General features: G+C 41.6%; 1 protein-coding gene across 1 annotated transcript in view; it reads left to right on the forward strand.

The window, feature by feature from the left end:
• Nucleotides 1-25,503, forward strand: part of znf608 (zinc finger protein 608) — an 80,766-nt gene that overhangs the window by 17,331 nt on the left and 37,932 nt on the right. Inside the window, exon 2 of the mRNA XM_075467192.1 lies at nucleotides 20,488-20,758. Coding sequence (XP_075323307.1) covers nucleotides 20,488-20,758 — 271 coding nt within the window. The remainder of the gene's footprint in view (nucleotides 1-20,487; nucleotides 20,759-25,503) is intronic.

The following is a 25,503-nucleotide window of genomic DNA, read 5'->3' on the forward strand; positions in this document are numbered from 1 at the left end:
CCTGTGAGCAGAGTTCCAGCCTCGTTTTGGTGTTGATGAAGGTAGTCCGGCTAGTTAGCTGGGGTCCCGAAAATAAAGCGTCTTGATCTCAAAACAATATGCGTTCAAAAGAGTAATACATTTGCATCACAAAATCGTTCATCCAGAAAAAGTCAAACCTCACAGTCGCTTGGCCCTATTTTCTCTCCCTTCGTATCACTACGGGCTGTGCAGACCGAGCAGTCCCCTGCTTCCGAGCAGTAAACACCGTAACAGGTGCGGCTATCGCTAGGTGGCTGAACGCATTGATATATATATATATATATATATATATATATTACGGCTGGGCAACGATTAAAATTTATCTAATTAATCTCATGATTTCCCTGATTAATCACGATTAATCGCATTTGTACGCAAAATCCAAAAATGAATCCAAAAGTAGTGTATAGCTTTTAGCATTTAGTTTTATTTTAAATGTGCTGCCATATGAATGAAAGTGCCATAACATTTGTTGTGCAAACACACTTTTAACATCAGCATCTTTCTGTAGTTTTTATGTAGAAGCCTCGCTCCACTGTCTGTTTCCTTGAATGACTTGCTGCTATCAGTTGTGTGTTTTGCCTTTAAGTGATATTTTAGACTGGAACTACTACGCTGAGAAGACAATTCAACTTGGCAGAGTTTACAGATGACTTTGGTTCTGTCGACTCCGCCGTCTGGAAGAACTTTAACATGAAAATGGCCGAGTAAAAGTTCCGTTTCCTTCTCCATGACTTTTACAAAAGCCTGTGAGCAACAGACTTTTACAATAATAAAATAAATAATAAAACATGCGTTAATGCGCGACAAAATATTTAGCGGCGTTAAATAATCGATGAGTTAACGCGATAATAACGAGTTAACTTGCCCAGCCCTAATATATTTATAAAAATATAGATTTTTACCCAACATGTCACCTTTAAGGTTTTTGTGATTCTGAGTGAAATATTAAGTATTAAGCAGCTATGTTTCAGACAAATAAATGGAATAAGCACAATGTTTTCTCAATGTATTATATGTTGGAGGCATGCAATGAGTGAAATTTACATGGTGATACCATGGACAATGAAATTTCTCCTCTTGGACCCTGCTTGGTTACCAGAGTCCCACCCCAACTGAGGCAGTGGTGACCTCATCACCACTCCTGTGAGAAGGTCGAAAAGTTAATTAATTCCAGGATCGCAGAGATAGAGTTTGGAGAATTTATTCATTTTTTCCAGCTGTACGTCACATGGTGTTGAACGTAGGGATCGGAGCGCCCTAATGTAAGGAACGCCCTTCTGTTATCTTTACCTGCAACCGCCGTTACCTGGTTACCTTTTGCATGGTTGAAAATGGTCAAATCTGATGAAAGAACCAAAACTCACTGCAATTAAATTGTGCAGCCCAGCAGCAAGAGATCCATATATTGGACTGAATTACTGATCCTGATGCACTGCCTCAGCTCACGTTCCTGCACACTGTAAACCACCTTTTTGATGTAAGTGCCAAAATCTGATCCCCTGGAGAATCTGACCCACTTTTAGCCCCATTTTATTAAAGCAAAGTAATTCTGAAACCTCCGCCTCAACCTTTCAGTCTCTGTGTAAAATATACATAGAATAAAGATTTTCCCAATCTAAGAACTTCTCAAAATGTGTATTTTTTTTTAAAGTTTCTGTCAGGGTAGGGTGGATTGAGGGTGAAGGGGAAGGTAGGACACAGATGCGGACTTCAAAGCAAAACAGGGTTTATTAAGCAAAAACAAAGTAACAAACTAAAGGCGCGGCTAAAGCCGGATTCAGAAAACCTAAACTGTGAAAAAAATAGACTAAACATGGCATGGATAAATGAATACTTAACTTGAGAAACGACGTGGAACATGGCAGTAACGGTAATCAACACGGGTAGGTCAGGTAGGAATGGCAACATGACAAACAAAGATCCGGCTAACAGAGAGGGGAGACTGGAGAAGAGGCGGTGGTCTGGCGGACGCCCAGACCTCAGACGGCGTGGCAGGAACAGACGGTGGTCTGGCGGACGCCCAGACATCCGTCGACGTGGCAGGAGGCGGTGCCGGAGACGTCCAGCAAGCGGCCGGACATCCGGCGGGGAAGGAGCCCCCCCTTTAAGGGATGGATCCCAGACATCCCCAATGTCTGGGGGTGGGAGGGAGGGGTTTGAAAGAGTGAGACCATGGGCTGGGGCCCCATGGGCTCTGCGGCTTTGTCAGGCCCTGTGGCCTCTTTGTCAGGTTCGTGGTCAGGCCCTGTGGCCTCGTGGTCAAGCCCTGTGGCCTCGTGGTCAGGCCCTGTGGCCTCGTGGTCAGGCTCTGGGGCCAGCTCGGACACTGTGGCTGGGGGTGCTGGGTCTCTGGACACTGTGGCTGGGGGTGCTGGGTCTCTGGACACTGTGGCTGGAATCAAAAACTGGAGAGGTGAGGGAGGATGTGAATTGTGCAGCTACCTGTTCTGGCTCCCAGCCAAAAACGCCAGATTCAGAAAACCTAAACTGTGAAAAAATAAAGACTAAACATGGCATGGATAAATAAATACTTAACTTGAAAAACGACGTGGAACATGGAACATGGCAGTAACGGGAATCAACACGGGTAGGTCAGGTAGGAATGGCAACATGACAAACAAAGATCCAGCAAACAGAGAGGGGAGACTGGAGACTAAATAGGGAGTGAGAGTGATTGGGGAGTGAGTGCAGCTGAGGGAAAAAACACAGGTGAAGTGAGTGAACTAATATACAGAGTGCAGGGAAACTGAGGCATGGCTAAAGAAAAACTAAACATGGACTGAAAATCAAAACCTGGACCTAAACTGAATACAAAAACGCAACTAAAACATGAAACTAAAACGTGAGTCCCATGGCGTGACAGTTTCATGAGAAAACGTGTTTATTATTAGGTTATGTCATATAGATATTGATTGCGACATGAATTTGAGACATTTTCTTCCGGCAGGCTACTGCTCTGATGAACTTTCAACAGTCAGAACATCAGAACTCTCTGTGGAATAACCAGAACTCATTACCTGTAAATAGGACTCTTTATTCTCATATTCACGCTGTATTATTCGTAAATATCATCCACTCTTCTGTTGTAAAGCTATTAACACTGTTTAATGTAAAATACTGTTAAAATTCCATTTGCCACAATCATTATTTTTCACTTATATACAGTATCTTTGCACTTCTCTTCATTGCACAACTGCTGCTTGGAAGGATTTGTTCTTATCTCATTTTTGATTGATTTTTTTACGTGTGCACAGAGAGCTAAGCTAATGAGACAAATTCCTTGTATGCGTGTACACATACCTGGGCAATAAGGCCGATTCTGTCTTTATGGTTAGAGTAGAAGCTCCCTGCCAGCAGAGTCCTCAGAATACGGTGCGCAACCGAAATAAACTCCCCTGAATTACCCAAATTAAACATCACTTCCACATTCTCTGCCGGAGTGCTCGTGTTTTCCAAACCTTAACCAGATATTTCTGTTGCCTAATTCTAACCGAACTGAAGTAAAAATATCTCAAAACCGGGGTGGTCTGTGTCGTAGTGGGTTGAGCAGGCGCCCCATGTACAAGAGTCTATAGTCCTCGCTGTAGCTGGCCCGATTCGAGTCCCGCATCGGACGGCCCTTTGCTGCGTGTTGTTCCCCCTCTCTCTGCCACCTGCTTTCTGTCTCTCTACACTCTAATAAAGGCATAAAAAGCCCAAAAAATAATATAAATAAAAATCCCCAGAAATGAGGACATGGATGCTGTGCTTCCACCGGCGTGTAATGTCTTTACTGTTCATTAGCTGCTGTGAAATCAGGCTGGTTTCATCACATTTGGAACCAGACATGTGCTGATTAACCACTTTCCCTTATTCCCTCAACTGAACAATGGCGAGTCACATCTGTTTTTTTTTTTGTGTTATTAAAATGTCACTTTGAAAGGATAATAGCGCCAAAGGATTTCCTCTGATTGACCCGTAAGTCCCTCCATCTTTAAGGTTTCCCCGCAGCAAGCTGATATAAACCCGAACAACTGCAACTATGGGAGGTCAATTCATGCGGAATTGGATTAATACCATTTTTAATGGTTGATTGTGTGTCGTCGTAGTGTTCCGATGTTTATCAGCAGCAGTGGGAGTTATAGCTGCGTTTAGTAATGTCCATTGTTTTTTCTCTTGGTTTAAACACTCGTCGTTCAGTGGGAAGGTAAGTGGTGTGCGCTGTTATGGAGAGAGACTGAAACTAAGAGAGCAAAGATGAGCGAAGCTGGAGAGGGAAAAGGGTAAGATGGCTACTCTTGGTGGAAAACACACACACTCGACAAACAGCAGACTGTCTGCACACACACACACACACACCTCGTCTTTCAGCAGCCTGACAATGAAGACAGGGATGATTTTTGTCTGGTAACAAAAAAGAAAAAAGCATCAGTGTGGCTGCTCACTGAGGGGTTTAATAGGAGGGGAGGAGAAAGAGAAGCAGCATGACAGGAAAAGGCGAAGGGAGGGGAGAGGACGGACACAAAGAAGGGAAAGAGAGAGGAGGGGAAACCAAAAGAGGTGTAGGAGAAGTGAGAAAGGAGGACACGAAGAAAGAAAAAGAGGAGGCAGAGGAGGTTACTGAGAGAAAATTAAGAGCGTTACGTGAAAAGAAGCGTCGGAGAACAGGAAGCTGAGATGAGGAGGATTCTAGGAGGGGAAGAGAGAAAGAGGGATGAAAAAGAAGAGATAAAAGAAAAGAGGGGAGTGAGAAGAATTACAAAGAAGAATGATGGGAAAAGAGGAGAGGCCGGGAGAATGATAAGGGAGGCCAAGACAGAAAGAAGAGAGGAAAGAAAGGATAAAGGATCAAAGAAAAGGGAAGGGGCAGATAAGAGCTAAGAAGGGCAAAAGGAGATGGAGAGAGCAAGAGGTTGAAAAATGAAGGAAGAAAAAAGGCTCTCTGTGGAGTAAGAGAAGAGATTCAATGACAGATGGAGAGAGAGTGAACAGAAACAGTATTTATTCTTATCATGAGTCTGAAAACTGCATTTATTAGCAGAAAAGATGGACGAAAAAATGAGAAGATGAATTGATAATTGGATCGTTTGATTGATTTTTATTAAAAAAAAATTTTTTTTACACAAATTCGTTTCTCTGTATCTAAAGCTCATAAGAATGCGATTGAGGATTTAAAAAAAAAAAAAAAAGGCTTAAAAACCAAAGATGAAAAAGCATCTCCTTGTTTAATTATAGATTTTAGAGGCAGAATTAATGGAAAACTCAGCCGGCTCCCCCGACGCCCACCACTCCTGATTAATTTGGTAAAATCCAGCTCTGCGTGCGAGTTAGGACAGCTGTTTGTGATTCAGCCTCGGCACAAAGCTCCAGTGAAGGAAACATTAAAGTTGAGTCTGCTTTATTCCCACTGCGGCTTCTCTTCTTACCTTCCACTAAGAAAAGAAAGAGCCAGTTTAAATGCTGAAACTTTTGTTTAAAAGTTATATTTTTACACCTCGTGTTCTTTAAACATAGTCATATAAGCAAACATTTAATCCCGTTTGAAACAGACCCAGAGAGATAACCAGATTAACACTATAGGGAAAAAAATCCTGTTACGTTGTATATGCAACAAAAACATCAAGCATTTAATATACTTATAGAAATAAGCTACTGTGGTTGTGACTTTGTGGAGGTTTAAATCTATCCATGGGGGAAAAAACGAGTTTAGGAAACTTAGCGCTACATGTTTCCTCAAGTTAGATGTTGAGTTTCTGCTGAAATGTGCGTTTGTTTTGGTTGACACAGAAGACACATAATGTAGCTGCTGTTTCTCACTCTTTGTAAGGTAAACATGCTTTCAGTATGAGGCCTCGTCTGCGTCTTCATTTCCCACCGTTGGTTCTGACATTTTTCATCTGTTTCTTTGTTTGTTTGCTACGACTGCTAATGCTAAAGCTAACCCGTCCCGCCGCTGAGATCGAGTATGGTCACGTGACCAGACTGCACGGCTGCGTCTGATTGGTGGAACACAGTCAGGTGGTAGAGCCTTTGGCGGAAGTCTCTCTCTCTGTCAGAATAAAACATTAAAATGAGGCGTACGCGGGGGGATAAAAATAATGAGGCGTAGAATACCAAAGAGGTAAGAAGAAAAGTAACCAGCTCATTGTAGCCTAATGTAGCGGAGTAAGAGGACAGTTTCTGCTGCACAAATCTACTCAAGGAAAAGTAAAAAGTATAGAGATTTAAAACTACTCCTAGAAGTATAATGTTTTCAAAAACTTACTCAAGTAAATGTAACTCGTTACTACCCACCTCTGTACATCCCCAACAACTATTAACTGAAAAAGTACGAGGCTAATTATTCATTATTCATGAAAAGGCGTAGTTATTACACGCCAAGTCATTTGGCGTGCTATTACAACACTTTGTGACATTTTACGCCTTCGTAAGGGGCTTGTTTGCATCACACTGCATGGCATTACAGATTTGACTGCTTTCGAAGGGGGACATGATATCAGCTGCCCTTCTATTCTGGGTAAGCAGTGATTTTGGCATTTTGGGGTGTTCTCCATCGGGGTAAGCATGGAACACCTCCAGGAAGCACAAGATTAGAAGACATCACAAGCTTCTCTTCACCCGCTGACATCTTAATGTCATCTCAAACCTGATTCTGGGGTCCCCTCTTCCTGAGCCTAACTGCTCGATGGCGTTCCTTCCACCCATAAAAAGTTCTTGCATCCATTGCATCCTGAGAGTAAAAGTAGATCAGACAGCAAAAAGATTGATTATAGTGATAATTATGCATCCCAGCACGTCTCCATCCATGTCTGTGCCCAAACAACTGTGGTCTAACAGCCCGATGATGCAGTTTTAATATATATAAAAAAGGCAAAACGTGTCATTATTCCATCAAAACCACTTTAGCACATTTATGCACATCAGAAGTATCACTGCTGGAAAGTTATTTAAATGGAAACATGTTGAAAAAAGATATTTATCTTCCCTTCTGCTGAGCATCTGGCTGTGGCTCCTGCTCCACCCTGGTCACGGACTTGTCGTGTTCTTTTTTTTGTGATCTTTTGTTTTTTAAGAATCTAAAGGGACAGAAATGTGGCTTGTTGCCTGAGAGGAACACCATGCCAATCCTGGGAAAACATTACAAGAAAGTGTTGCACAATCTGGCTCCATATGCATCCAAATTAATTGATTTATTGGTGTTTTTGGCTTAAGACCAGTTTTGCCTTTTCTAATGATTTGTTCCCAGTGATCCGCACCTCACTACAATTCTTGGTGATCTCTACTTTTCCACTAGTACTAGTAAAATAAAATACTAAAACACTAAAATTAGGGCTGGGCGAGTTAACTCGTTATTATCGCGTTAACTTGTTAATTATTTAACGCCGATAAATATTTTATCGCGCATTAACGCAGGTTTTATTATTGTAAAAGTCTGTTGAATGCATCACATTCACACAGTTACAGCAAACACCACGAAGCATGGAGGAATAAAATAAAGATAAACTAGCAGGTAACATCACCGCTACAGGTGCTCCTCGGTCTCTGTGTGAAGCTCACGGAGCTAACCGGCGCTACTTCCTGTTTTACTTGTTTCAACATAAAAGCACGTATTTCAAAATAAATTCTAAAAAAAACTCCTGCATTTACTGCCAAGTTGAATTGTCTTCTCAGCGTAGTAGTTCCAGTCTAAAATATCACTTAAAGGCAAAACACACAACTGATAACAGCAAGTCATTCAAGGAAACAGACATTGGAGCGAGGCTTCTACATAAAAACTACAGAAAGATGCTGATGTTAAAAGTGTGTTTGCACAACATATGTTATGGCACTTTCATTCATATGGCAGCACATTTAAAATAAAACTAAATGCTAAAAGCTGTACACTACTTTTGGATTCATTTTTGGATTTTGCGTACAAATGCGATTAATCGTGATTAATCAGGGAAATCATGTGATTAATTAGATTAAACATTTTAATCATTGCCCAGGCCTAACTAAAACACAATAAGACAGAGTGGATGAAGTCAATAGAAAAGTCAAACTGAGCTGAAACTGTTGAATAATTGTTATTATTCATACTGTAAATGAGGTGCAGCCACTCTTAACCTCCAGCCAGTAATCTGAGGGCAGTTTGTAAAATCCATAAATGATGTATTAATATGTGATGGACCGGCCCCGTGTTCAGGGTGTACCCCGTCTTTAGCAGCTGGGATAGACTCCAGCCCCCCCCCCCGCAACCCTGAATTAGATTAAGCGGATTTAGAAAATGGATGGATGGTATATTCATTTAAAATATGATTAATTGATATCTTTAACCCCAAATATTAATTACAAGCAGAACGGCCGAGCTGTAATTTTCAAATATTAGCTCTAACCCTATAAACCAGAAATATACTTGGCTGTGCGTATGTTGCCTCGTGTATCCTGTGTCTGTTTGGAGCATCAGCCAAATGCAAACCTCTTCTATCGGCTTCATGCTTCTTGTTTACATCCAGAAGTTCTGTATGTTCTGTATATAGAGTATAAAGAGTTCTCTGGTGCAGATCTACAGTTTGAATGCGCTTATCTTTAGTGTCAGTTCTTTACAGAAGATATTGTTGAAGCCCCGATTTCAGCTGGCTTCCCCGAGTTCGTTGATCAAAGTGTGAGCATAAAGGTCAAGACTCAGTCCAAGGTGTAGTTGGTTTATTACAGAAGCTTCTGGAGATCACACAGTTACATGAAATGCATTCTGTCCTGTTGCTAAGTGGGACCTGGTGATTTTTCCTTCCTTCTGAGTATATATTGCAGCATTTGTGTTATCAGTTTTTCAAGGTCTTCTGGCATAAAAGTCACCATAACAGGAAACGGGCCTTATATGGTAGCAACATCCCGCTAAGCTTGTAATCACACTGCCACACACACATCGTAAAATGAATAGTATTGATATAATCTCACAATATCCACCTATATATTGGACAAAGTAAAGGTAGTTATGTCTTGGTGTTTATATTAAGTGTGAGTTACAACTCTACAAGAGAGATTCATCCCTTTTGTTACCCCAAGAAAGTAAATAATTAGGTTTGTGATGCTGGTGGCATCGCTCCGTCTGTTCAGTTATGGAAAGACAGGTTCTGGTTTGTGTAGAGCACCAGGGTTCATGCATATTTTCGTGTTCTTTGGGTATTTCGTGCTGCTGTGTGGTTTCGGTTAAAGCTGTAAGACTTCTCAGTCTTTGTAGGCAAGAGATGCTAAAGATCTCACAAAACAAGATATTAGAGAGTTGTGAAAAGACAAAAAAACGGGTCAAATAAATGTTTGTACAACAGCTGTGACGCAGAGTCTCAGTCGGCTTCAGTTCCACGATCTCCCACAGAGGAAGTTGGAAGCAGCAGAATATCTCGAGGTTTTCTCACACAGCGCAGACACATCTGACAAACTCGGTTCCCTTCCCCTGCATGTATACTGGGACAGGGACGGTATTCCCATTGAATTCCCAGATCAAACTCTAATCTTAGTTCCAATCGTCTGTTAAAGCAACTTTAGAGAAGTTTGTGGATGTCGTGACGGGGTGGGTTGGCAGGACGCGGATGCGGACTCAGAGGTGTAAGGCAAAAATCTGGGTTTTATTCATAAAACAAAGTTAAACAAAAGACTGGATTACAAAACAACTAAACTGTGGAACGAAAAACATAAACATGACTAAAGGAAACAAAAGACTTGCCATGATATTGAAAAATACTTCACCTTGGATACGTGACGTCGTGGCATGAAAATCAGTGCAGCTGGGGACAAACTAATGAGCAAACAGACTGTGGGGAAGGCAATGGCAAAACTAAATACAAGACCTGGGTTGTGTTCGAAACCGCATACTACATACTACATACTGCATACTGCATACTCATCGATCAGACAGTATGCAGAGAGTTTACCCACAATGCATTTCGCTCCTACCCGAGCCAAAATCAGCCGGCCTGAAGCTGATTTCGCTTAAGCTCTAAACTCTGTAAACTTTAGCAACATTTGAAACATTTTCAGGTGAGAAAGTAGTCGTTTAGATCCCCAACGTATTGAAAACCTGACAAAATACCGGCTATTTACAATTTTGTTCCCACGAATTCGGCGCTACTAAAGCTAGCCGCAGTGAGCAACGCACTTCCGGTTATTTTCACAAAATAAAATACCCGTTGCCTTTTATCATAGGGAAAGCCATTACGATACAATTGGTGCTTTTGTTTTGAAAACAGGAAGTGAACCTACCCTCGTTATAGCTAGCTTGAAACTGCCGTTTTGACAGGAAATGACAATCGGCGACGTCACGTTACGTTGCATCTTGGGTAGTTTGAGTATGAGTAGTAACCTCATGACGCATACCCAACATTTCAGTGAATCTCGTATGCATCCGGGAAAAAAGTCAGTATGAGTAGTAGGAGAAGTATGCGGTTTCGAACACAGCCCTGGACTAGAAAACTAAAACCAAACATGAGCCAGAAAACCAAGACATGAAACAAACCAAAACATGATAAAGCACAAAACCAAGAACTCAAAAACTTGGGGAAAAAACCCCATGGACGTGACAGTGAACCTTTAAACTACGTCCCTCGTTGTATGGCTGTACATGGAGATTTGTTTTTAATGATGGTGTTACATCCCACGAGCGTAGGTTACTGTTACTTTAATAGCTTTACTGACTGATGCACGTCAGTTTTCCTGAAGAGCAGCAGTTTTATTGCATCCAAGATCCCAAACAGACTTTCATATTCTTGGCATTGAAGCTGGAAGTGTTCACCATGACGCTCATGAAGCCCAGAGTAAAGCAACACAGACGGTTGGTTTGACACCGGCCGTCGTTGGTTCCCACATGGCTGTTTTTTATTAAACCAGAGAGCTGAAGCTGTAAGTTCCGCGTCTATTAGGGTATTTTTTAAATTAAGAAACAGTGTAAGGGGATAATTCGTTGGAAGTTTTTTGCTCACGGGAGAGCAGGCTTTTGTTTTCTCTGTGAATTTGCTGTGTTGAGTCTGCATCCCCGCCGATCAAGCGCTTTTATTCAGGGTTTTCTGTGGAAGCAAACGGCAGAGTTGGAATCACCAGGGATCCTGAACCTTCTTTTAAAGTTAATTTGCTTTGTGATTTGGTGGAAGAAGTCCTCGTTGGTCTTTGTCAGCAGCTGTGTGGGAGTAAACAGATGGTTTCAGGGGGCACAGGGGATCTCGTGTCTTTTTGTTTTATTGCTATTTTGCTTCATAAATTTGCACTGTTGCACAGAAAAACATTTCTCTGAGTAATTTCATATATTGTAGATCGCAGTTTGGCCTCCTGAATTAACTAGCGTCCTCAGCTAACTCACTTTTCCTGAAAGTGTTAGCTCGTTTTCCTCCACAGGAACCTTCACTGCAGAACAGGAGCCAGATGAGGGGTCTCCAGAGATGGTTTAATCCCAGAAAGGTCCCTGTCTGGAGGGCTGGGAAATTGGTGCAGCGCTGCATGTGCTGTATAGTTGTCAGCTCAGTGACTACGAAAGTAAATCACCATTTTATGTGTCTGGAAACCACAAATTTTTGCAATGTCTGCATGCCTTAGGTACCTTTTTTCATGTTTCTTTTCAATTTTTCCTACGTTTTGGACACATTAACCAATGACTTTTATTGGTAAAGAGTTTGTTTGCTGGGAAAGCCTCAGCACCTTTTAGGATGACTCTAACACATCAGCTGACTTTTAGGACAACCGAATCGTCCAGGAAACTCATTTTACCTCGAATATTAGTGTTTCTTTGATGAAGTGGACGCAACGAAGCCACTTGGCTCTGTTTAGAAGATGCATGTTTATCACGAATAGGGCTGGGCGAGTTAACTCGTTATTATCACGTTGACGCATCAATTATTTAATTCCGATAAATATTTCATTAGTTTTAAAAAAATTTTTTTAAAATAAATACATTTTCAGGGCTTTTGTGCCTTTAATGGATAGGAAAGTTCAGAGAGACAGGAAGCAGGGGGCAGAGAGAGGGGGAACGGCATGCAGCACAAGGCCATCCAATGCGAGACTCAAACCGGGGCCAGCTGCAGTGAGGACTATAGCCTCTGTACATGGGGTGCCTGCTCAACCCACTACGCCACGGACCACCCCTGTTTTATAATTTATTTTATTTTGTAAAAGTCTGTTGCTGTCTGCTGCGGAACAGGAAAAGAAAGTAATCGGCGGATCCACCAAACATGGAGAAGGGTACAGAACTTTTACTCGGCCATTTTCATTTTAAAGTTCTTCCAGACGGCGGAGTCGACAGAACCAAAGTCATCTGTAAACACTGCCAAGTTGAATTGTCTTCTCAGCGTAGTAGTTCCAGTCTAAAATATCACTTAAAGGCAAAACACACAACTGATAGCAGCAAGTCATTCAAGGAAACAGACAGTGGAGCGAGGCTTCTACATAAAAACTACAGAAAGATGCTGATGTTAAAAGAGTGTTTGCACAACAAATGTTATGGCACTTTCATTCATATGGCAGCACATTTCAAATAAAGCTAAATGCTAAAAGCTATACACTACTTTTGGATTCACTTTTGGATTTTGCGTACAAATGTGATTAATCAGGGAAATCATGTGATTAATTAGATTAAAACTTTGAATCGTTGCCCATCCCTATAAACGAACCATCATTGTGTCATGCGGTGACCTAAATGTACACGATGCATGAATTTGTTTTCCATAAATTAGAACTGGCAGCACCTTTTCCTCATGACTCGGCTGAGCGTTAAAGTGTGCTTTGGATCATAGAGCCTATAGATAAATGCACCAAACTATTAAGAATAGTTTCTCCCTGCGGAAGGAATTTGATTGGAAGATGAAAATGAGATTCTTCAGGACTCCAGTAGTTATCTCATCACTCTATTAGAGCTCAGTATCATCCATCTGCTGGAGGAATTGTGGCTCGACCTCTATGTCCTCTGGGACTGTCCAGCAGTTCAGAGATAGTGGTGTGATATAAAAAGGGAGAGTGGACACTGGCCACTTTCATTCCTTTGGATCTAATGTCGTTTGTGAGTATTACCTCAGAATCTTTTATATATATATATATATATATATATATATATATATATATATATATATACTTCACATATGCTCCTCCACCGACACAAGCCCAGTGGATCCACAGACTGAAACAGGTCTTTAGATTAAACACCAAAACATCAGACCAAAACAACAAGGAAGCAGTGTTTTTTTAATCCAACCCCATAAATGGTGCTGTAACCTACTAGTATAATGTTGTTTGTTGGCTTTGCATAATGTCGTGTAACTCTGAAAAACCTCACAACTCACCAGCTAGCTTGCTGGCCAAGTCTGATGGCCTGCTGTTCAGCACAGTCGGCTACAGCAGGCTGTGTGTCAGAGGCTCCTAATGCAGTCAGATTTATATGCACAAATATGGTGCCCATTGGTATTATCTTGGGTTTCAGAGACTTGTGATTTAACAGGACGTAAATGTTCAATTTGCACTGAAATGCCATTATGACACCACATGGGAAAATCACAAGACAATACTAAAGAATAAAAGCCTTATCTCACCGCGGACAGATGGACATAACTGGCAAAAAAACATAAAAAATCTAAATAGTTTCAACTTGATTTTTGGAAAAAGTGACAGCCTTACTCTGTAAGTAAGAATCTGACCAAGAAGAAGCTGATTAGTCAACCCATTTATCATTCCCAGGGCATCAAATTGCTGTTTCTTTAATGTTTGAGATGTCAGCTCCTGATACATCATGACTACATTAGACTCTAAAAGTAAATTAAACTGCAGAAGCAGCACCCAACCTTTATTTACACTTCATTAAAATGCACCAGTTCATCAATGATAATGGATAATGAAACAGAAAAAAAATATTGCAATACCTGCCAAGTGTGAAACAAAACAGCGTTTCACCAACCGTGCACGGCAGTCCTGCAAATTTCCAGAGACGTTCTGAAGAGGTAGCATTATGAAGCCAAATGTCTGCAACATTCGCTCCGAACGTGTTGCTGAGATTTTCCAGTCGGCTCGTTGTAAAACCTCCAGAAGACAAAGTGTGAATGTAACACATCAGACAGCTTCCTGCTGTGAGCTACATGTGTGAACTGTGAAAAAGGCCGAACAGCTGAGGCCTTCTCCTGAAAGTCTGTCCGATGAGTTGGAATGGATTACTCTTATTGATATATCTAAATCAGCAGGTGCGACAGCTGCTTCAGGATGTTTCTGCAGGTCTTAGGCCACAGTGTTACCTGAACTCCTGTCCAACCTCACGGAGCGACACTAATCACGAGCTACGTATTTAGCTTCATTTATGTCACCGTGCGGCTACGTTTTGTGCTTTTGCTGATGTCTTACAGCAGATTTGAAGTCCGAGGTGTGCATCATACTTTTGTTAAATAAACGTGTTAAAATAAAATGTGGAACCTATAGCTTTATGTTGCATTTTTGGGGGGGTGTTGATTATGCTGATTATTGTTTTGCCCTTTGGGACTTCTTGGAAAAAAATAGTAGGGTTGGGCAACGATTAAAATGTTTAATCTAATTAATCACATGATTTCCCTGATTAATCACGATTAATCGCATTTGTACGCAAAATCCAAAAATGAATTCAAAAGTAGTGTATAGCCTTTAGCATTTAGTTTTATTTTAAATGTGCTGCCATATGAATGAAAGTGCCATAACATTTGTTGTGCAAACACACTTTTAACATCAGCATCTTTCTGTAGTTTTTATGTAGAAGCCTCGCTCCACTGTCTGTTTCCTTGAATGACTTGCTGCTATCAATTGTGTGTTTTGCCTTTAAAGGTAGGGTAGGAGATCCTGGATTTTGAGTCCAGCGAAGCTGCATTTTGAAAATACACATGTAAAAAGTCCCAACCCTTTTCTTCACTTTCCCCCAGAAGGCACGCCTCTAGAGTACATGAACGCGCACGAGCACGACGGTGCACGAGCGCTGTTCTGACAGCAAGCATCGATCGTTGCCGTATTTAGTATTTAGTTTATGCTAACTATACGTTTAATAATGCTAGGTGCTAGCCAAGCTGGCTCTAGTTTAGCTTCCTGCCAAGCTTGTGGACGCGTAATTCGTTCACGGAGCAGGGTACACGCACAGGGGGAAGGAGGGGGAGGGAGGAGAAGGGGGAGGGAGGAGCAGATTGCAGTTTGATAGACGGCATCAGTATCCAATCATTGTGAACGGACCGTTCAGTATGATTGGATACTGTTTTTCCTAGATTGTACGTTCTAGAGGCCACTAAAAAAATTCATATTTGTGTCAAAACTTTTAATTAATTGGTTGCAATGGGGGTGTGAAGAGTATTTCAAGCAATATGTAAAAAAATGTTCCAGAAAAAGATCCCCTACCCCGCCTTTAAGTGATATTTTAGACTGGAACTACTACGCTGAGAAGACAATTCAACTTGGCTGTAAATGCAGGAGGTTTTTTTTAGAATTTATTTTGAAATACGTGCTTTTATGTTGAAACAAGTAAAACAGGAAGTAGCGCCGGTTAGCTCCGTGAGCTTCACACAGAGACCGAGGAGCACCTGTAGCGTGATGTTACCTGCTAGTTTATCTTTATTTTATCACTCCATGCTTCGTGGTGTTTGCTGTAACTGTGTGAATGTGATGCATTCAACAGACTTTTACAATAATAAAACCTGCGTTAATGCGCGACAAAATATTTATCGGCATTAAATAATTAACGAGTTAACGCAATAATAACGAGTTAACTCGCCCAGCCCTAAAAATGAGTTTTCCTGGAATGTTTTGAGGGAAAACACCCAAGTTAAAGATTATGGGTTAGATAATCATGGAGAAAATTTGTCATTAGCATCTGTCCATGCTAAGTCTTTGCTCCAATATCAATCAAAGCCCCTTGAAATTGTAAATTTGGCTGATATTCAGTCCTCTTCGCTGCAGGTGAATTTGTAAGCTCTGCAGGTAAAGCTGCTATGCACCACTCTGTATCACACTGAGACGGTGAGGAAGAATCAAATCCTTTCTTTTCAGATGTGAGTGGCATGTGAGCAGCTGTTTGATCCTCATAATCACTCAGCAGATAAACAGCTTCTTTATTTGGGAAACCAAATACCCAGGAGAGCTCGGTGCTGTTCTCCCCGCCACTTCCACAGGCAGCGTTGTGCGGACATCATGCAGCTCGATACCTATTAAGCGTGTAATCTTTATTAAGTCATAACGTGGAGAAAAAAGATCCTTTACTGCTGATTTCCGCTGCCTTCTCAGCAGAATTATTTCCCAGAGCCTTTGTAATTGGGGCCATAATAAGAGTTGAGCTCTGAAAGAAAAAGGCACCCGTGGGATGGATTTCATTACACGTAACCATGGTGATAGCGGTGGTTAAGATCACTCGTAATTTTTGAAAATTTAAAAGTGATGTTCTGGGTTTTATGAAACCTTTCTACGTGCACACCAACACTGTGCGTCTACAGTTTATAATCCAGACATGATAATGATTCAGTGTTTTATTTTGTCCTGATGTTTTTGAGGTTCCAGCATTTCCCACAGATTTTCATTTATGAGAATACTCAACTTGATTAAGAGTGTTCCTTCTAAAACGATTTGAAAAAAAAAAAAAAAATCTTTAATTAACTTCCACAGCTCAGCAGAGCTGTGACTAACAGCGCCTCGTCCAGTTATTAAATCACAGATGTCGGGAGGGAAAATCTCGACGGTGGAGACGACTCGGGCTCTTTAAAAAGCTGCTTTCAGTTCTGTAGCTGCAGACAAATGGTTCCCAGTGATGCATCGGCAGGTTTCAGCAGGTTTAGCATTAAAATCTCTGGTAATTCAGCTGAAAAAGAGGCCTCTGGCTGGAGGATTTAATCGGGTGCAGCAGACAAAGCTCATCAACTCAGCTGATGGGGTTATTTGCACAAACAGGAAGTGTGAAAGGCTTTCAAATAGAAAATGAGGGATTGTGATTTTCTTCGAGTTAATCTTTTCTGTTAAGCGCCCTCAGATTGGGTACTTCTTTTCAGGAAATGAATCACTCAGCTCCAAAAGTCTGGATCATTAAAGACCTCAGACCTGAATGTTAACTTAGTATGTAGCAAGAAAAGTGAAACTAAATGTTGGAAATGAGGAAAAGTCGTTAATTATTTAACGCCAATGAATATTTTATCGCACATAAACGCAGTTGTTTGTTTTTTTTTAATTTATTTTATTATTGTAAAAGTCTGTTGCTGTCTGCTGCCGAACCGGAAAAGAAAGTAATCGGCGGATCCACCAAACATGGAGAAGGGTACGGAACTTTTACTCGGCCATTTTCATTTTAAAGTTCTTCCAGGCGGCGGAGTCGACAGAACCAAAGTCATCTGTAAACACAGCCAAGTTGAATTGTCTTCTCAGCGTAGTAGTTCCAGTCTAAAATATCACTTAAAGGCAAAACACACAACTGATAGCAGCAAGTCATTCAAGGAAACAGACAGTGGAGCGAGGCTTCTACATAAAAACTCCAGAAAGATGCTGATGTTAAAAGTGTGTTTGCACAACAAATGTTATGGCACTTTCATTCATATGGCAGCACATTTAAAGGGGCACTAGGTAGCATTTTCACCTAAAAAGGTTAAACAAGTCAATGGTAAGCGAATGAAGCCTGTCTCGCTCCCAACAGGGGTCTGTATGCTGAAAATCCCATATGTAACTTCGGCAGGAGCGACCCGCTTCTGAAGTGTCGTGATGCGCGAGAAGAGTCGTTTGTGTTCACGGCACTTAGCTAGGTCCTGTATGCTAGCTGTAGTTGTAGCTATGTGTTCGCTTGCGTTGAAGAGTCAACACCAAGCGTTTCATATTCTGCCTTTCACAGACTGAATATGAAACGTTCGATGTTGGCACTTCCCATCTTTGTGAAATTTCTCCAAGCGTGATCTTGTTCATCTACCATAGTGATCTGCGTTTTAGATCGTGAAGAGACAGGTGATGACGGTGCTCTAATTCCTCCTGAGTTCGAGACGTAGCCTAGCTTCAGAAATACACGGACTGACCTGATTAGAATAAGAATAGCGTTTTGATCCGAACAAGAATTGTTATCTACACATGAAAATTGATTAATTTGTTCGGATTATGATTGTAATCGATTGTAATTGTTGTAATTATTGCGGCGTGTATGTTGGTAGTGCCTGCGCGCATCTGTCTCAGATGTAACTTTTGTAAGTGTCTGCTAATACAAAGGAATCACTCCACGAATACACCATGATAAGGGAAGAATCCCATTCAAGATCAGCAACAGTCCATCCATACATCCATACATCCATCCATCCATACATCCATTATCTGCCGCTTGTCCGGGGATCGGGTCGCGGGGACAGCAGCCTGAGCAGAGAAACCCAGACGTCCCTGTCCCCGGCCACTTCCTCCAGCAACAGGATTATAGCATATTATCTTGAGTTCTCTCTACAGAAAATCTCTGATTATAGTATCTTACGTGGGCAGTCTACACTTGTGAATCAGATGACCTAACTGCACTGACTAAATAACACAACGGCAGCATTCGCCACGATGTTTAGTTAGTGGATGTGTATAATACAAAGGTGGGCATTTTTACGACAGTGTAGAATTTCAGGTTGACCAATAGAGATCGCTATACTGCCACTAAACTACCTTGTATCCCTTTAAAATAAAGCTAAATGCTAAAAGCTATACACTACTTTTGAATTCATTTTTGGATTTTGCGTACAAATGCGATTAATCGTGATTAATCAGGGAAATCATGTGATTAATTAGATTTAAAAATTTTAATCGTTGCCCAGCCCTACTAATTTTCCATCCTTTTACGCTTTTATTCAAGTTATACCAATGAAAATGTGAGTTGGAGTTATTGGTAGTAATTGGTAGTTTTTCTTCCACTACTTTAGGGGCCAGTAATGGTTTGTCCACTCATGTCAGAAATAAAATGCGTTTACAATCATCTGATTGGCTTTGCTGGAAAGAGACTGAAGAATCCTCAAGCCTTTATACATTAATAGAAAGTGAGAACATCCACCAATATGAGTGCGGTGGGAGAGTTTAATCAGTAATCAGTCAAACGACTCAACATCGACTTCAATAAGAACTCAGAGTCGGTGGCTTATTTTCACTGTGACGTTAATCCAGTGGCCACTACGCTTCATCCACTCAACCACGTTGGAAATTACATTTCTAAGATGCCTTTTAGGTCCTGTCACGGTAAAAAATTCATCATGAATTCATTATTTCATCGTGGTCACGTCTGCATAAACATCTTCGTTCAGTTTTATGAAAACAGCCAAGTGATAAAGACAGGATGTCTTATGCACACTTATCAGAATCAGAATCAAGTTTATTACCAAGTAGGTTTGCACTTACAAGGAATTTGACTTGGTGTAGTGGGTGCAGACAATATAGATATAAACAGAATCTATATATATATACAAATAGAGACTATGGCTGTGTTGGAAATGCATACTACATACTACATACTTCCATACTACATACTGCATACTCGTCGATCAGACAGTATGCAGAGCGTTTACCCACAATGCATCTCGCTCCTGCCCGAGCCGAAATCAGCCGGCCTGAAGCTGATTTCCCTTAGGCTCTAAACTCTGTAAACTTTAGCAACATTTGAAACATTTTCAGGTGAGAAAGTAGTTGTTTAGATCCCCAACATGTTGAAAACCTGACAAAATACCGGCTATTTACAATTTAGTTCCCACGAAATCGGCGCTACTAAAGCTAGCCGAAGTAAGCAACGCACTTCCAGTTATTTTCACAAAATAATGACTTAATGACTCCAGTCAGCATTTGAATCTTTATCTTTAGGAGCAAAGACCCAAAACATCTCATCTTTTTTAAAAAGATCTTAGATTCAGCAGAAATTATTAGTAAAATATGCCTATAAAGGTGCGTCTTTTTCCATGAAACCCATTTTGGAATTACAGAGCACCTTGTTTCAGAAACCATTTTGTGTCTGTGTGACGCTGGATGAGTTGGTTCAGTCACTCTGAGCAAAGATAGCTGCCGATGATGTGTGGCTTCTGTGGAGGAAATGTTCAGCTTCTTCTTCCAGAAACTGGTGACTGAGGCAGAAATGTTCACCTCGTAAGACTCCGCTCGTCCTGAGAGAGATGTAGATGAATCAAAGCAGATACCGGGGGCGGTTAGTCCGACTGCAGTTGAGAGATGATTAGCTTCTAAATATTAGAATATTAGTGACAGCAGACTGTGAAAAGAATAATGAACGCTTTGACATTTAGTCTCTTCTTTAAAATAGGCGCCTGATTTATGGCTCGTTTGTGCAGCGTTATCTAACATCCAGCTGATCAGATGTCGGCTTGATTCACCATATTAGAATTACTTTAATAATCTTTTTACTTTTATTTCTGCAGACGCATTCGGCACAGACACGGAGATGAGTTTCATGAAATCCAGTGAAACTGAGATGAACTGAATTCGTACAATAACATATACCAATCCACATCTTTATCTGGTCTAAGATGAATCTCTTATTCCCTTCAGGTGGACCCCATGTTCACGGTGCCAGCTCCCCCAGCTCCAGGCCACCCCGGGGCCCCTGGATCCTCCCTGCCCTCTGTCCCCTCCTTCTCCCCTCCAGCCCTGCCCACCTCAAACCCCAAGCAGCTGGCGGTGAGGACGAGGTCCATCGGCACCAACACGCAGGAGGGAGGCGCCTCAGGGGCGTCAGAGGGGGACTCGGCGTGCCTGGGGCCCTGCCAGCCCGGGACCAGCGTCAACTTGGAGGGGATCGTGTGGCACGAGACAGAAGAAGGTGAGAAGTTTTTAAGAAACTCTGAATCTCTCACTGATAATCACTTACCGCGTGGGCTTTTCTTTAGAGTGTGCAGCAGATTATCTTTAAATAGAAAGAAATCCAGAAATATGTAACAAATTTCACTAATTAAGTAAAAAAAAAAATAGGGCTGGGCGAGTTAACTCGTTATTATCGCGTTAACTTGTTAATTATTTAACGCCGATAAATATTTTGTCGCGCATTAACGCAGGTTTTATTATTGTAAAAGTCTGTTGAATTCATCACATTCACACAGTTACAGCAAACACCACGAAGCATGGAGTAATAAAATAAAGATAAACTAGCAGGTGACATCACCTCTACAGGTGCTCCTCAGTCTCTGTGTGAAGCTCACGGAGCTAACCGGCGCTACTTCCTGTTTTACTTCCTGTTTCAACATAAAAGCACTGATTTCAAAATAAATTTTCAAAAAAACTTCTGCATTTACAGCCAAGTTGAATTGTCTTCTCAGCGTAGTAGTTCCAGTCTAAAATATCACTTAAAGGCAAAACACACAACTGATAGCAGCAAGTCATTCAAGGAAACAGAGAGTGGAGCGAGGCTTCTACATAAAAACTACAGAAAGATGCTGATGTTAAAAGTGTGTTTGCACAACAAATGTTATGGCACTTTCATTCATATAGCAGCACATTTAAAATAAAACTAAATGCTAAAAGCTATACACTACTTTTGGATTCATTTTTGGATTTTGCGAACAAATGTGATTAATCGTGACTAATCAGGGAAATCATGTGATTAATTAGATTAAACATTTTAATCGTTGCCCAGCCCTAAAAAAAAATACACAAATACTGACCCATAGATAGCTCGAACCTCTTTTCTGTCGAGCAGCTGCCAGCTGCAGCATTCTCAGGTTGTGAGTGTTCATTTTGATGAGGCATTGACTTTGAGGCCCGTGCTGCTTTGGTTGTGCAGCCTGCCTGCAAAGACACGTCAGACTCGGAGGGTTAGCGCGGTCTTCTGGAAGATTTGTGAGAAAAGGAGCACAAGCGTAAAACTTCAGCCCATCACGGCTGTGGACGAGCCGGCCTGAACTTGGTTTAAGTGAAGGGCCTTAGCTCGCTGATGGGAAAAAGATGAAGACTGACAAAGTGGCAAAAAAAGCAGGAGACACAGGTCAATCAGTGCTGACGGAAAAATTTCACTCACACAGGTTTCAAAACAAAGAAAGGACCTATTGCTAACCTGGTTACTCTGTTAGCATTAAGAGGCTCTTTTAAAGTGGTCAGGAGCAACAGTTTTTCAGGCTTTCTGAAGGTCTTTTGCTGCCGTTTCTCAAATTTTTAGTCCAGTCCTTGTACCTGATCATTTTCAGAGGAATGTGTTTATTTTCTTTGCGAAGCCACTTAACTCTGACCTATGAATCATTCAAGCAGAAACTGGATCCCAGCAGCCTGTCACAGAGACGCATCATTTGTTCCCATTTCTTTAGCTGCATGTGTGAAAAACAGCAAAGATAACACAGTCTGACAGACAGAAAACAGGATTTCTGCAGCAACAAGGTGATTCCCAAAGAGCTGTTAGCTGAGAACTTGGCATATCTCAGCATGGTGTGCAGTGTGTCCTTAAAACATTTGAGGAAACTGGACAAGTGGAGGACAGAAGAACAAGTGTCAGGCCAAAAGAACTATCTACAGCAGATGAACAGGATCTGAAAGTGATGTCCTTAAGAAAGAGGAAAACATCCAGCAAAGACCTGACACAGGAGCTGAGAGATGCATCTGGACCTTCACCTGATCCATCTGCTGTTGGCCCAAGCCTCATCAGAAATGGGCTCCATGGAAGGGTGGCTGTCAAGAAGCCGTTCTTAAGGAAGGGAAACAGGGAGAAAAGGCTGAGCTGTGCCAAAGGACACAAGAAGTGGGCTGAAAATCAGTGGCAGCAGGTCTGATGGAGGGATGAATCCTCCCCAGAGCCCGGAGCTCAACATTACTGAAGCAGTGTGGGATCATGTTGGCAGAGAACGGAACAAAAGGCAGCCCACATCCAAAGAAGAGCTTTGGGATGTCCTTCAAGAAGCCTGGAGAACTATTCCTGAAGACTCCTTAAAGAAAGGACAGAAAGCTCGTCTGAGAGGGTTCAGGCTGTGCTGGAGGAGAAAGGAGCTCAGAGCAGATATTCACTTTAAAGCTGCTCAGAACTGAACTAACTCTGTTGCTGCCTCATTTTCTGTATTTATATCGATGTTTGTTTGTTATGTGCTTAAAAAACTCACCGTGAAAAACAGTTTTCTGCTTTGAGGAGCAGCTCTAGACTTTTGCAAAGTATTTAATATTGGAACAAAGCAGGAGCGATCATCCAGCAGTGGGGAGAGCTACAACAAATGCTCAGCGTGGATCTTAAAAGAACGATAAATCAAGCTCAAGGTTTCACGTTTGGTTTTGGCTCTTTAGTTTCATCGTGACACCAAGTGTTTTTTCTTTTAATATCTTTGCACGCTGCAGCTTCAGGAGTTCACGAGCATAAAACCTCCAAAGCGTCGCTCTCATTCTTCCTTGTTATTGCGACAGGTTTGTTTTCAGAAAACAACTAAAACATTTTATGGAACTAAACGTGTTAGTTCAACTGTTTAGTCCGTAATTACACAGAATCGCTCGAAAAGCTCAGGTTTCTCTCTTTCAAGTGCACACTTCATGGAGCCTGAATGGATGAAGAGGTCCTCTTGGCTTCGTTTAGCTTTTCAGTGAGCCGGCCGACTCGCCCAACGCCACCTCAGAGGAAAACAGACATGATGCTCGCTGTGAACTCTCTACTTTTTGTCCCCGAAGCAGTTTTCACGTGTTTCAGGTGCTTTTTGTCTCTGTAATTACCTGAAAAGGCACAAAAGCTGATACAGAAACTGCAAACATGCCGTAGCGGTTTCATTGTTTGAACCTTTTGGTCTTCATTCAGAGTTTTAGTGCTCATGCACCGAATGATTGAAATCAGCAGAGACGTGAACAAAAGCTTGAAAAGAAAGTGACTGAACCTTCGGTGAGAAGGTCAAACGCGAGGAAACAAAAATCTTTTAAAGCTTCGGTGATGGCCGATGCCTGAAAGGCCTCAGCAGCTTTTTAGATTCCCTTTGTGTTCATCCAACTTTCTGAGAGACTCCCAGTCACAGATGCAAGGTGACCAAACTCTCCCAAAAGGAAAAGTGTGAACAATCGGGTGCACATTTCCAGAAAATGACTCATTTCAGCATCCGTCTCCTTGAAATTGAAGACGGTGCTGTTAGCAGAACACATTGATGCAGGGAGGCTGGAACTGGAGACTCTTTCCAAATGTCTAACAGCTCCCAGTGAACAGCATGTCTGGACCTAAAGCTGAGTAAACATTTCTATCTCTTGAGATGTGGGATATCAGCTCCGCTGGACTGTTCTGTGTTTGCAGAATGAGTCCGAGCCAGAAGAACAACAGTACTGGTTGTTTGACAAAACAGTCCATAATCCAGGACTGTTGTCTATGTGAGAGAGTTTTGGAGCTGAACGTGGGGGCTGTCCGGTCGTCAGCTTTACTCTCGGTTTGATGATTCCGATTTTAAATTGGACAAATGTTGGAGTGTCCTCCTGTGGAAAGTGGACGAGAACAGAAACAACACGACTGGGAAGCCGAATGGTTTCCAGCTGCGCTCGGTCTGTGAAAGTAGTTTGATCCCATCAGATCTGATTCTTATTTGATGACATATTTCCAACTCCTCACATCAGTTGTTATAGTGATGTTACCTTTTTCAGGTCACGGTTCAGCCTCCATGTTACGGGAATGAGTCCATGCATCATCCTCATATGTATAAAACTCTATAAAACTCTGCTTGGCTGAATTCTCCCTCTTATACAACCAACTCCTCTTCTGGAAAGTTGCCATTTGTTCCAATGCAAAAACTCAAATGTGTATTTTGTTAATTAGTTCGAACCTTTCTTCAATCGGCACAAGAGCATAGAAAATATTTTCAATGTCTTCACTCGAAATTAGGGCTGGGCAACGATTAAAATGTTTAATCTAATTAATCACGATTAATCGCATTTGTACGCAAAATCCAAAAATGAATCCAAAAGTAGTGTATAGCTTTTAGCATTTAGTTTTATTTTAAATGTGCTGCCATATGAATGAAAGTGCCATAACATTTGTTGTGCAAACACACTTTTAACATCAGCATCTTTCTGTAGTTTTTATGTAGAAGCCTCGCTCCACTGTCTGTTTCCTTGAATGACTTGCTGCTATCAGTTGTGTGTTTTGCCTTTAAGTGATATTTTAGACTGGAACTACTACGCTGAGAAGACAATTCAACTTGGCAGAGTTTACAGATGACTTTGGTTCTGTCGACTCCGCCGTCTGGAAGAACTTTAAAATGAAAACGGCCGAGTAAAAGTTCCGTACCCTTCTCCATGTTTGGTGGATCCGCCGATTACTTTCTTTTCCTGTTCCACAGCAGACGGCAACAGACTTTTACAAAATAAAAGCCTGTGAGCAACAGACTTTTACAAAATAAAATAAATGATAAAACAGGGGTGGTCTGTGGCGTAGTGGGTTGAGCAGGCGCCCCATGTACAGAGGCTATAGTCCTCGCTGCAGCTGGCCCCAGGTTCGAGTCCCACATCGGACAGCCCTGTGCTGCGTGTCGTTCCCCCTCTCTCTGCCCCCTGCTTCCTGTCTCTCTGAACTTCCCTATCCATTAAAGGCACAAAAGCCTAAAAAATAATTAAATTTATTTATTTTTTAATAAT

This window comes from Odontesthes bonariensis, chromosome 6 (genome assembly GCF_027942865.1).
Source record: "Odontesthes bonariensis isolate fOdoBon6 chromosome 6, fOdoBon6.hap1, whole genome shotgun sequence".
Taxonomy (NCBI): Eukaryota; Metazoa; Chordata; class Actinopteri; order Atheriniformes; family Atherinopsidae; genus Odontesthes; species Odontesthes bonariensis.